The 14,038-nt window shown below is 44.3% G+C and overlaps 1 protein-coding gene across 2 annotated transcripts in view; it reads right to left on the bottom strand.

Annotated features, from left to right (window-relative positions):
• Positions 1 to 14,038, bottom strand: part of MXD4 (MAX dimerization protein 4) — a 41,410-nt gene that overhangs the window by 18,708 nt on the left and 8,664 nt on the right. For both annotated transcript variants that reach the window (XM_033059656.2, XM_033059655.2), the window contains exon 3: positions 12,588 to 12,617. In XM_033059656.2, coding sequence (XP_032915547.1) covers positions 12,588 to 12,617 — 30 coding nt within the window. The remainder of the gene's footprint in view (positions 1 to 12,587; positions 12,618 to 14,038) is intronic.

The following is a 14,038-nucleotide window of genomic DNA, read 5'->3' as shown; positions in this document are numbered from 1 at the left end:
GAGCAGCACTTGGGCAAGGCAAGGCACAGGCAGGACCACATCAGCAGGGACTCCAGGGCAGATGGAACACCAGCAGCTCTGACTGGTAGCTGTTTTACCCACTGGGGACCCACAGCCTTAGGCTCTGCAGTACTAAGAGCTGCAGGACCATCATCTGACCACTCTCATCTCCTCTCCTTGTTTTTTTCTAGATTTCTCCCTTCAGGCAGGCTTTTCCTTACAGATTTCCCCATGCTTCAGCCATCCCCCTGTCTTAAGCTGCTCTTATTTGAAGAGCAGCCATGCAAGGTCTAAAAGCCCTTCATTGTCTTGGGTCTCAGCAATAACTAACAGCAACACACAGAAATCTGAGATGTACTTCATGGGAAATGTCAACAGGAATTTACAAGCTATACAGGGATTCTCAAAAGCATCACAAGCAAAAGTAATGGCAGCTGGGTATCATTTGTCTTTCCTGGATGGTGTCCATCATAAATTTACATGTATGAGATTCTACATCCTTTGACCATAGGCAATAAATCTCTGACCTTGCAAGAATGTGAAGCAAACAGAAATCAAACATTATGCAAACAGCTGAAACCCATTGCAGTATGTTTTTGCCCTTGTATGGATTTCTTTTCTTCTGCAAAAAGGGAAGAAAAAAAAAAAAAAAAAAAGGAGATTCCAACCTATATTTTAGCATTTCAGCCTTTAGGTTGTGCTCATCTATAAAGAACAGTTTTCTGTATTTTAAACCTTCAAAGTCTTTGTCAGACAAATAAGAACAATTCTTAGAGCTATAGAAAAGGAATTTCTTTTTCAGGTGTCTTCTATTTTTAGCCCTGTTATCTACTGATTGTCTTTAACGTTTACCTCTCAAACACTTTTAAGCAATAGTGAGGGAGGCGTCACCTGGTACCACGAGCTCAGCATCACTCAGTACGCACCTAATCCAGGCAGATGAACAACAGTGCCTTATAGAGAAATACAGGAGTGATGGGAATACCATCGTACACACTGAAAACAGAGTCCACAAAAAACTAATCAGCTTTTAATAAACTTATTTAACACTTCAGCCAGCCAGGCACCCATTTGTTTTGCACATTAAAATGCACACACTGCAATTTAGTAGTCCTCCTAAATTAGACCTCTCAAACCCATCTGTCTTACTGGCACTCAAGTTTCTTAGATTACACTGCAGGAGACTCAAGTTTGTCTGCTACCTCAGAATAGTGTCAGACCCAATTAGATAAGGAAAGTGCCACCACGAGATCATGCCATTACAGGATCAAGCAGTTGTAATTCCCACTCGACGTGACATGGAGGCACACACGTCCTCACACACGCTGCCCATGGAAACCCCAGGGCTGGCTTAGGACACACAGCCACTTACGTGGCAGCAGTAAAACTGGCCCTTGCTAGCAGAGCAGCACCACGAAGAAAATTTGCACAGCACATCCAAAGCCATGGTGTGAGTCTGCAGACCTGCAACAGGTGTGCTGGCTTTTGTCCCCTTTCACAGTACTCTTGTACGGAATTTGTCAAGGACTGCAGAGGGTGGGTTAAAGAGAATTACATTCATCTAAACAAGGAAAAGCTGTGTAACAACAACAGGTTTGCACTGGGTTTACACACAGAAGGGAACAGGATGATAGTGACAATTTTTCACAAATGGACCATTCACCAACAGGTGGCTGGAGAGGATGCAATCTGTCTCCCCCAGCAGCTCCTGGGAGCTGCAGGTCCCTCTCACATGTGGCTTAAGGACCAAGGTGCAGCTCAGCTCTGTGACACGAGCTACACATTTATCTGACAACACCCCAGAGCAAGTCACTGCTTACAGATCAGCTCAGGGCTTGAAACCGGCTTTAATTATCAGACTGTTTCCCCACATCAAAATGCTAAGCAAGAACATCGTGTCTCAGGACAGCTGCCAACAGGAAGGATCTTAAAAAAAAGCCAAAAAAACGGGGGGGAGACTACAATGCTTAAATAAGGCTAGAGAAGTTGAGCTGCAGCACAGCACTAAGCCAAGAGAGCACACTACCGGGCCTAGTGAGCTTTTTCTGCCTAATTTTAAACCTCCCCGTAGACCTAGTTATTTTATACCTATGTCAAATGAGGGAAGAAATGTGTTCAAGATTTTTTTTTTTTTAATACCACCGTATGATGCCAAATTAAAGGAGATGCAAGTAAAGCTGAATTATTTTAGCTAAATTAAAAACATGCATTGCTGCCACACACTGAGCACAGGGCCTAGGGATGGCAGACAGCCGGAATCCAGCAGCCTTTTCCTGCATCAACTAAATGAGTGTGAAGCATTAATATCTGCAATACTGGACACCTGTGACTGTGGTTTTATTGTTGATTGTACCTCAATATCCAAATACCAAGTACCCAATTTAAGTAACCTGACAAATGCTGTAGGGACTCCAGCTCAGTGCACAAGGCACCAAAAGAAACAACAGCAATTTACACCACAGTTTTAAAAACTCATCGGTGTCCAGGCAACTCTGTCTCCAGTTCAGCACCTAAACAATTACTTGCTCTTCACAGTGGTAGGAAGTTTTAAGCTCTGATCAGGAAACTATCAGAAGGAGATATTTAGTGCTATGTGTTACTTTCATTTTTGCTTCTGCTATTACTTCCTCGGCACATGCACCTACCAAAGCCATCTTAGAGGGAGCTGCTAATGATGGCAGCTTGAGCATGCACAAATGAATTGACTTTAACGGGGAAGGAAGTGGTGGGTGTTGCTTTTACCAGTGCAGATACTTGAGATGTGCTCCAGTCAGACAGCTAAGGTGCCCTGGGACAACAGCAGGGTGCCTGTTCCAGCCAGCTGAAGGCTGGTTCAGACCCCAGGTGAGAACAACAAAGGAAGAGAAGAAAAGAAATCACACTGCAGTAATTATGAATACATGACCCCAAATGTCTTGCTGTATGTCTCCAACTCCCTCATTTAAACCTTATAATTAGAGGTGAATGGAAGACAGTGAGGTGTATGTATAAACAAATTTAGGGGAAGGATTAAATGCACTGACTGTAATTAAAGATGGTCACTTCCAAGGCTGCAATGGGAACTTTTACTTTCAGGTGAATTAAAAGCTGAGTAACACTTATTTCCCCCCACTCCAACAAAAAAAGAAAAAATCTGGTATCATGAGACAGTGGAGACTTTCAGATATCTGACAGTCCTGCCTCCAAGTTCAGATATGGCTTGCCACAACACAGATAGTGCCTTGTTTATAATTCAATTTCCCTCCTATTTCCCTTTCCATTGAACAGTACAAAACTGGTTGTCTCTGAGCCAGACAGGGTGCAGTTGAGCAGAATCTGAAAATGATCCATCTGGGGATGATAAGGTATGGAACAGCTTTCAAAACTGTCCCCCCTTACCTCCTTTCTTCCCTGCAAAACTCAGCTCAGATGTCTTAAGTGCAGTGTCCTGAGATTATCTGGCAATGGAAGGAAGCACCAGAAGTTTGGACTCACTTGCCATGTGAGTATGTAAAGTCAGGCAGTGGGAACCAAGACACACAACAGTCTATTTAAAACACCTCTCAGCACCTACACCCAATAACTGCTTCTAGCAAACATACACAACAAGCTCCCAAATTTCCCTAGCAGAAATTATTTGCTCCACCCATGCTGTTCACTGCAGCAGTCAACACAACAGCACTTACCAATCAGGATTAAGTCAGCTTTCTTGGGGAATTACAGGGTTTGCTACCTTTATGTTTTGTAAATACCAGCTAATGTGCTATGTAAGACACAGAGTGTCTGTGCAGCCGGTATTTGCAAACACTGATGGTATTCCTAACTTCAATAGGAGTTGCTGAGTCCTGGCAGCAATTTCATGCCAGGCAGGCCCCTTATTTAGCACCTTGTATCTTCACTTAGTTACCCAAATTGAACCATCAAGGAAAGAAAAGCAGATAAATCTGTTAGGCATCAATCCCAAGGTGGCAGATGGGAGGAGAGGACTCACCACTACTTCTCCAGCCTTTTACAGGCGCTGTACCACATTCAGATGTAGTCTTTGACTGCTACACAAATCTGCTTTGTTGCTATAAGGTAGAACCTAATAAAGACTTTCTTAATGTAGGGCATGTAGCCTGCAACCAGACTTATTAGTTTTTCAAGTTAGAAGCATTGCAACATGACCTCATGTACATACATCCAAGCCCACACCTCTTCTGTGTCGGCTGTGCCAATCTCCACGCGCTACAAAATTAGTCACACTAATTTGTGTAGAAAAAAGCTTGCGTAACATAAACTAGCATTAAACAATAATATTAGCCAATTTACATCCTTTGACAAGTCCTGTCACTCTGCTCTAGCCTAGAAGGATGTGTACATAGCTCAGTATATGTATTTCCATCTCAAAAGACAGCATTCTATGAAGTCCCAAAACAACTCTCTCCTTCCAAACATAGGGAGGGGTGGGTAGAAGGAATATCTTATCCATTCTTGTGGATTGCACAGCTCTTTAGGACAAGAGGAGTCAAGGTTTTAACTGGTTCCCATGCAAGAGGAAGGGGATGGGGGGGTTGGTTTTGGTTTTGTTTTTCCAAAAAAGGCCCAAATCAAACTTCCGTGAAGGAACAGCATTACGCTTTGTCACATTCATGATCTGCTGTCTAAATGCTCATGCTCAGTTTCTGGAACTTTTCCTGCATCCTCTGCAGCTGCCCGGATGTGATGCAGGGTTCAGCCTGCAGGCAGGCACAGCTCCTGCTGAAATTCCCTGGGCATGAGGCAGAGTAGAGCCCAAAGTCTGCCAGTGTACCACGGGGAAAAAACACTGATTAAAAACTACTTGACCTGCAAAGGAATTCTGTGCAGTAAATCTACGCACAAGTGTCTGCTGACAGAGACCACGAGGGAGAAGGAGCATGAGCTGCACCAGGGAAGCACACACCGTTCCATTCAGAAAGAGACATTTTGAATTTGGGACCAGGCCATGGTAAATCCAATACCCAAGTGGGATAGTCACTCCAGGGAAAGGAGTGCTAAAATTAGAGCTACAGATGCCAATACAGCATGGAGGCAGGGAGAGGAAGGGACAGCACAAGCAATTCACAGAACACAGCCACCTCCTCCAGCTGAAACTGATTCCTTTTTGTCTGCTCCAAGCAGGGACACTGGAACATACTTGGGAGAAAGTAAGCTAGCCTCCTGCAGATCTGGTGTGAATCCTGAGTGCAGAGCCAGCCTTGCCTTAAAGAGCTGGAGCTGCACTGCTGACTTTCAGGCTCATTTGCTACTTTGTCAAACCACAGCAGGTACCACTTCTGTATATTGGTCTGTGGGCTTCCACAGACCTGACTGGCTGGGATTCAGCCAAGGATTCCCACTGCATTATATAAGACTCATTTCAGAGGCCAGCTTCTTAAAGTCCATTAGCTGCCTAAATACCTCTAAAAAAACAAAAATCAAATTCCAACTCACTTGTCCAGATGTAGCTAAGTAAGCTTTAAAAAACCCTCTTTTTCACAATACCTAATTCAAATTTTTTTTCTCTCCTCCAATCAGAAAAGCAGTCACCATCAGGCCTCTCTTCCCCTATATGCAGGGAATCAGCACCTAACTGTCTTGAAAGTACCAAAATGTCTGGCCCATCCATCTCTACTTTGTACAAGTCCAGCCCACTCTCTCTACCATGCTGGATGAGAACTAGCCAGGTCAATTAGCAGATGCTGAAAACATAAACCACCTTCTACATAGGCCATTAGAGGCTGACACACAATGTACTGGTGTTTGAAGAGAGGGATGAACAAATTCAAGTGGAAAAAAATGCATGCACTTGGTTTCTCACCCATCTGCTCCCTGCTGGCTGCTTGGCTGGCCAGGAAGCACACAGCATTCTGGAGCCCAGACCCAGGACTCCACTTACACTCCACAGTCCAAAGCTGACATCAGCAGGAAGAAGGACATAATAATTGAGTCCAAACTGTATTTTAGTCCCATCTTTCATTGCAAAATAGAAGCTTTGTCCAAAGCATGACTATGTGTACATCTCTGATACCTGTAATATAACTTCCTGAGCTGATTAATTTTCAAGCTTTGTCTGCTTAATACACTCCTCCTTTTCAAACCAGCAGTGTAGGTAGGAAGACATTTGTTGGGAGTGCATCATCAGGTGAGCTGCTCTGTGCACTGAAAAGACAACAAGTATCCACAGTAGGTACTGAGCAGGTACTGCAGGACAAGTCACAGGTCCAGACACTTGCTGACAGCCCAGAGATGGGGCAACAGTGAGGAAAGAACAGCATTTCAGTGCAGTTTTAAACCTTCCAATTTCTTTAATTCCACAGATCTATCAGACTCAGAAACACGGGTCGCTTCAGAAAAAACATAAGATTAATTCTCCAGTTCTGCAGGTCCAGTTCTTTATAGACTTTGCTAAACAAGCTGCACAAAAAAATTACTACAGAGATTTAAGAGGCAAACACCTGGCAAGAGGGGCTTTAAGCTGAGATTCAGCCTTGCACTGGCTGAGGCAGTCACCTGCTCACTACAGCTGGAACCCTCAGAGAAGCAGTCATAGCTGGGGAGGGGGAGCAGACGCCCAGACCATCGTGGCTTTCAGCTCACAAAAGTCAAATCACACTCCTAAGACATGACCTTGCTTAAAGAGTGCAAAGGTATGTTTATTGCAATTCACTGGGACTGTAATAGACCACTTCACACCAACCAGATGGTGTAAAAAAAGTTTTTTTCTTGACAAGAAAACCAGAAGAAAGACCTAGTACAGAGGTCAGATTCTGCTAGCAAGACGACGTGGTTCCCAATGCAGCAGCCACATTATCTGAAAGGTTTATGTATAATCTGGACAGATCCTAGAAATGGCAGCAGTTTTTATAGACCCATTATAACAATGAGATCTTTCCCAGGTCAGTAAGACCCATCCAGCACAGCACTTTCCAGGCAACAGCAGCCAAAACTGGATGCTTAGGAAAAACATTAAACTGACAGAGAAGTGAACTGTAACTGCTCTGTGCTGTAAATTAACACTGTAAATTAACACTGTCACTCAGAGAAGCCATCCCACCCTCTGCCCATGCTGGCATCAGGGTGTGCCTGTGACAGTGAGCTGGCTCAGGAAGGTGACCTGGCCAAAGGAGGAAGCTTCTCCCCTCCTGCTGTGCTGGCAGGAAGCAGGACCCAGGAGCACCAGGGTGCAACCAGGGCTGAGTTAATCCTGATGGAGGCACAGCAGTGAGACACGAGGTGATCCTTTCCTGGAAGGGCTTTAGCTCCAGCACCACTTCAGGGGTTTCCTCAGTTAGCCACGGCACCACAGCCACGCAGCGTGATGGGTCAATGCAGTTACAACTTCATGCTGCATAACACTGCTAACCACAAAGGTAATTTGTGATTTTGAAAAGGCAGCCCATAATAAAAATAAACATTAAGCATTGTTTTGGTATGCTATTATTTCAATGACCTTTCAGTTCTGTTTCAAAACTTCCAAGTTTATCACCAACTGGCAGTTACACGCTTTTCATTAACCCTGCAGTTTACTAACAAGAAGAGCCACAGAGAAGATTTCAGGACATCCATCTAGGCATCCTCTCAGCTTATATAAACTCTAAACACCAAGCAACTCTGGTGCGTGAAACTGATGTACCAATGAATGTAACTGTGCTCTTGAATGTACAATTCCTCCATGAGAAAACCACCTATCAGGACTTAACTTCAGAGACACCTGCTCTGTCTTCTGTATCAGCTGATGTTGTACATAATAATGCTCCCATCAAAATATATATTGCTCATCAAAGCCTGTGTTTCTGTAGAGATACCCATTCATGCACACAATGATGTAATACAGAAACTTTGTTCTGGCAAGATTTTATCTTTAAGAACTGCACAAAACTCACATCAGTATTACCTTCTGTGCACAAGGGAACACTTTCAGGCTCCCCCAGTCAGTACTCTACATAACACATACATTAAGCTCCTTTGGGAAGTAAGAAAGGGTTTTTTCCATCTTTGAGGCTTTGCAAATCACCGTGTCTCATGTATGCCCTATTCGGGTCTTGCACTTCGGAAAGTTCAGGGCTGTCTCACTCAGTTGATCCAGGCCAACTCCACAGGAGTCTCAGCTTGAACAGCAATGCCTGGTTTTCACCTCCATCTGGCTCAGCTTTTGTCAAATCTACGCCTGGAGACCTGGAACCTAGATCAAGACCAAGGTCACACAGCACTTCAGCTCACATGGTGTCCTCTCATATGGGGACAGCAGCACGTGGCTTGCTGATTTTGAGGCACACCTATTCATTTCCTCACTAATCCTTACAAGCTGTTCTTTAAAATCATCAAGTTTCACGAGTGTCTCCAAAGACTTTGCAGGAAAAGGGCAAGCCCTTGAACCCCTCTTGCAGCAGAGCTCCTCGTGGCTAGGCAGGACTGAATGACACCAAAGTCCTGATGGGCTGGCCCCAGTATCTTTGTCAGGGCTCCATGTGTGAGGTGTGTCTTCCTCACACAGCCCTGCACAAGCTCGGGGAGAAGAGCACAGGTGAACAGCCAAGGGCTGGTTCTCCCTGCCTTCACAGAGCAGGGTGGAGACCTCAGCACACTCTTCAGGGGGATACACCTTGGCTTTTACCTTCTAATGTAGAAATAGTATAAACTGATGCAAGTAAATGAGATTATGATGTGTCTTTTAAAGAAGCTTATGTCTCTCATGAATTCTTGGGTGTTTTTTTACACTATGAATGCAGAATTCCTCTATACAGCTGTCAGGTTGATTTTAAAATTTCCTTGCAAAAAGTCATGATTAGTAATTTACTTACTATTTATATTGCTCTGTGAAAGCCTACAGACCTAATGGTCTGGCTGGAAACAACAAAAATACCTACATGAATATACATTTTGTCATTAGAAACTAGTTACATCCAAGTGCCACTCTGACTAACCTGTCTGTAATTATTAAAATATCTTCTAGGACCTCAGCTGTCCCTAGGATAGAAGATTTCTTGCCTTCCTCCTTTTTATTTAGGGGATTTCCTGTTTCATGGCTCCAAGATGCACATCTTAAATGCACAAGACCAAAACAAGACTGCCATTAGAGGGGTAAGTCCTTACAGAGTTTCCCTGTAATGATCCCACATTACAGTTCTGAGTAGGGTATTCTAGAGAACAAAGGAAATTCCTTTAAAGCAAAGGAAAAGGAATTTAATGTATGAATTGCTGAGAAACACTTTACTATAATTTTAATCTGAATGCTATCATATAATGAGATTTTTTTTTCTTGGCATTACATTCATGCTTTCATTTGTCTTCCTCTGAGCATCCCCTCAAAAGCACACAGCAAAGAGACACAGCAGTAGAAAACACCAAGTGGTAGTGCCAAAATGGCCAAGCCAGCACACACAGAGGGCAACCCCTGCCATTCCCACTGACATCAAAACCAGAGGTAAGACCTCTGATGTGTGCAGCACCAGTGCAGAACCCAAAACAGCACCGTGTGCAGTGCATGGCAACCATGGCTTTCCAGTCAGTGGCACCTCTGGCCACCCTCACGCAGGACACAATGGCCATGTGCACGAGGAAGCCATTTCCCTACCCTGCAGCAGGTGCAGCCCTCAGACACCACCTGAGGGACAGGGCACAGAGGAGGGCACAGCCACTGCTCTCCTCCTCTGCAGGCTGCTGGGAGATAACCGAGTGGGCCTTGCCAGAGCAGCATCATGGCAGTGCTGAGTCAAAAGCAATGGTCCTGGAAAGGAGACGCCTCCAAAATCAACATCCAGTGCTTCCCAGCTGGCAGGGCAGGGCTGCACTGGAGGGAAAAGACAGGCTCTGCTGTAGGGACCAGCTGCTACACGGACACACCACTCCTGTGAATCTTCCATTAAACTGTGCAAGACACTTCATAGATCTTAGTGTAATTTTAGTAAAACACAGTGAAAAACACCATGATCAGTATTATCTGCTCATACACCCACAGTGCTGGAGGAGGGGGTTGTTAAAAAGAAGAAATAGAAATTGCAGGAGTCCTTCACACCAATACACCAGGCAGCTAGAACTGTACACACCTCATCTGCTTTTCTGAACACCCATTTGCACATACAAGGATCTTGCACTAATTTGCAGGTTCTCACCAGGAATAATAAAAATCTGGCTTCAAGTATAGTTTAACTGCAGGAGGCACAGCAAGCAGCAGCAGTTAGAAACATTAGTTGTATAATCACAAGACATACCGTGCAGTTTACCTATTTTGACCTTGAGATGGCAGAGAAAGAAAAGGTAGCAAGGCAAGTACTATATGGTCCAGCTACTACAAAGATACAACACAGAACTGAAAGTGAGAACAGCGATTGAACAATTAATAGATTCTCCTTCTGGCCCTGCATCTGCTGCAAATGCTGCTGTGCCTCATTTACTGTGCTGCTTAAACATGTTAAGGCAGAGCAGAAGGAAGAAGAGGAAAATAACTGAAGGAAAAAGAATAGGAATATGCAGATGAAAGTAAATTTGTAATGATGAAGCAGGAGGGGAGGAAGAAATGGAACAGAATGAGAAAGAATCATAATTGGGGCCAATTAATTTTTTTATTTTAAAGAAGTGTGACCAAAGGACAGAATTTCACATGCAGTTCTTTTCCTGAAGACTGTCAGCAGAACTTTTGCCGGTTGGTGCCACTGCCTTAGCCAGAGCACTGCATTCTACAGCCCAGGCCTGTGCTTGTTAGCTTGAGCCTTCTCCAGTTCCTCTCATCTCTAGGATGACCACGTGGCTATTAGGCAGAGCTATAGTTTACTCATATTACAATTAAAGTACAGGAAAGCATGTAAGCATGCAAGGGAAGTGATGGTCTAGCTGCTACATAACTGCAGCCACAGAACAACGCACAAAAAAACCCCCACGAGTTCAATCTTGTTGTGCCATCAACCACGTTTCACATATTTAGAAGCATGCAAATAGGTTTAAATCATATCCAAACACACCCCACTCGCTTTCTCTGGATGCGTGAAACCCGAAAGACCACAAGCCACACAAAAACAAGAACAAAAAGCCAGCCGAATGGGCGTTTATCCTGAATGGTGAGTGAAAGCAGCGAGGGTGCCACAGTGGGGAAGCCAAAGGGGAGCCCAGACGGGCCCCACGTCCCTCTGTGCTCGCTGGGAGCAGTGCTCCCAGAGCCCTCCTGCAGCCCAGGGACTGCAAACAGCCTCTGACATGGTACAGCACACACTGAACACAGCCTCTGACATGGTACAGCACACACTGAACACAGCCTCTGACATGGTACAGCACACACTGAACACAGCCTCTGACATGGTACAGCACATGCTGAACACAGCCTCTGACATGGTACAGCACACTGAACACACACTCTGACATGGCAGAGCACACTGAACACACACTCTGACATGGTACAGCACATGCTGAACACAGCCTCTGACACAGGACACACACTGAACACAGCCTCTGACACAGTACAGCCATACACTGCAAACAGCCTCTGACACAGTACAGCACACACTGAACACAGCCTCTGACATGGTACAGCACACACTGAATACAGCCTCTGACATGGTACAGCACACACTGAACACAGCCTCTGACATGGTACAGTACACACTGAACACGGCCTCTGACATGGTACAGCACACTGAACACACACAGCCTCTGACATGGTACAGCACACACTGAACACAGCCTCTGACACAGGACACACACTGAACACAGCCTCTGACACAGTACAGCCATACACTGCAAACAGCCTCTGACATGGTACAGCACATGCTGAATACAGCCTCTGACACAGTACAACGCACACTGAACACAGCCTCTAACAATACACACGCTGAACACACACAGCCTCTGACATGGTACTGCACACTTTGAACACAGCCTCTGATGTGGCACAGCACATGCTGAATACAGCCTCTAACAATACACACACTGAACACAGCCTCTGACATGGTACAGCACACACTGAACTGCCTCCAGAACAGGGCAAGAGACAGCTCTGCCCCATGCAGGGCTGCAGGGTCTAAGGTCTGTCCTGGTCTAAGTTAAGCCCGGCTTTTCGCAGCGCTGGCTCCCCGGCCCAGGAGCTCCCAGGAGCTGCCCTGGAGGTTCCCAGCTCACACAGAGCTCTGTGGACACCACACACACCGGCAAGGAACCAGGGGGGGAAAATCATCTGTAGGTACTTACATGCAAGATGAAAATTTAACTGCACTTTAGGCATACTTTAAAAGAAACATAGAATAACCCTGTGTGACACATTGTTCCCGAAAATCATTCACCTCAGTTACAAAAATACTTCGTACTTACAGCATTTAACACCTCTAGCAAACAGTTGCTGCAATCAGATTCTTTGTTAGTAACAATTTGGTTAACCAGTTACAGCATTAATCAAAGCTAACTATTAGGGATGTTTCAAAAAGAGCACACTAAACAACAGGGGGGAAAATAGCCAAATAATACTGTAACTATTAGATTTTAGTTGATAAATAAACAAAACCAACTTAATAAATTATTCAGTGCAGAATCAAAACAATTTCAACAAAATGTTCTTCAATAAACACAGTAATTCAAACGTCAGCCATACATCTTTTAATTAGCTTTTTTCCAAGACTTACCTATGTTTTTCTAATTCGTTGTGTGATGACCTATTAAAAAGAGAAAAAAAAATATTAGAGAAAGGATAAATAATCCAAGATTTAGAATATTTAAAGACCAATACCTGCATAAATTGCTAAAGAGTTCTCTAAAATACGTATTTAACATGGATTATGAAACAGCTTTTCTATTAAACTGATTCGCTTTTAGATTCTTCAGGGTATCAACTTAATTTCCATGAGTAAACTGTAGGTTTGGGGGGAATTATAATATATTTGCATTTGTTAGTGTTCAATACATTCAGAGAGACAGAAATGAACATAAAAATCTGCGCAGGTTAGTAATAAAATCAGCCCACGAGAATTTTATCTGTGAAGAAAAATTATGAGGGGGCAAGAAAATGTTAGAAGATCTAAATGGTAACAGGTAAGAGCAAAAAGCACCCAAAAAGCCAGCTTTCAAGCCCATGGAGAAGCAGAAAGAAAAATCAGTAGCTAATCACTGCTTTTGTTGTTGTTGACATCCTAATGTCAACAAAAGAGGAATCCTCTTAATTCTTCTCAGTCTACAAACAGAAAATAAACCCCAAAAAAATCATAGTCACTGTACTGACCACAGCAGTATGTTATTCTCTTCCAATCTACTTGGATTAGAGATTTTTTTTCTTCTCCAACTAATGCCTCGGGTTTTTTGCCATTAGAAGGCAGCCCTAAATTCTTGGAGGATTTTTTTTTTTAAAACTGATTCAGCTAAAAATATTCATTTTATTTATTTACACAGCTCAGATTAAAAACATTCCTAAAACGAAGTTACTGTCGCCGTTTCAGAACCAGCAATTTTCCATACTTTCATTTTTGTCCCACTGCAAACATGCCCAGCACGTAAGGATCAAAAGATGCAGAGGCGGTGGCAGCTTTGAGGGCTGGCAGATTATGTCAGAGCAGCTCTGCTGGAGCCTGCTGCAACCCCAGCCTGCAGATGGGCACGGGGTGCAGTGAGATGCTTTGTGCAGGGCAAGGGCTCCCCTCCAGGGAGCAGAGACATCCCAGGGGGATCAGGGAGCCTTCCTGCACGAATGCTGCCTGGTGCTGAGCTGTCCTGCCTGTCCCTGCACACACTCGAGCTGCTGGATGCTGGACCTGGTGTGACTGATGGCAGAGCATCACTCCCCATAGAGAGGGGAAAAAGAAAGCAAAGCTCACACAAGAAACATCCAGGGAACAAACCCACAAGCAGTGGATCTCAGGCCAGTGCAGCTCCTGATCCTGCAGGGAGCTAAGCAAACTGCCCCTCTGCAGGTAAAACTTAAATGCTTACAAGGTTCAGCACAGATGCTAATCCACCCTCACCAGAACGCATCTCAGACATCAATTATGCCAACCATTACCTGGCATCTTTTTCTCAAAAGCCTATGCATTCTTTATGTATTTTTTTTTACACTTGTTGTGAGTGATCACAACAAAGTGAGCCA

The sequence above is a fragment of the Catharus ustulatus genome, chromosome 5, assembly GCF_009819885.2.
Source record: "Catharus ustulatus isolate bCatUst1 chromosome 5, bCatUst1.pri.v2, whole genome shotgun sequence".
NCBI classification, from domain to species: Eukaryota; Metazoa; Chordata; class Aves; order Passeriformes; family Turdidae; genus Catharus; species Catharus ustulatus.
This window is presented reverse-complemented; position numbering and strand designations above follow the sequence as displayed.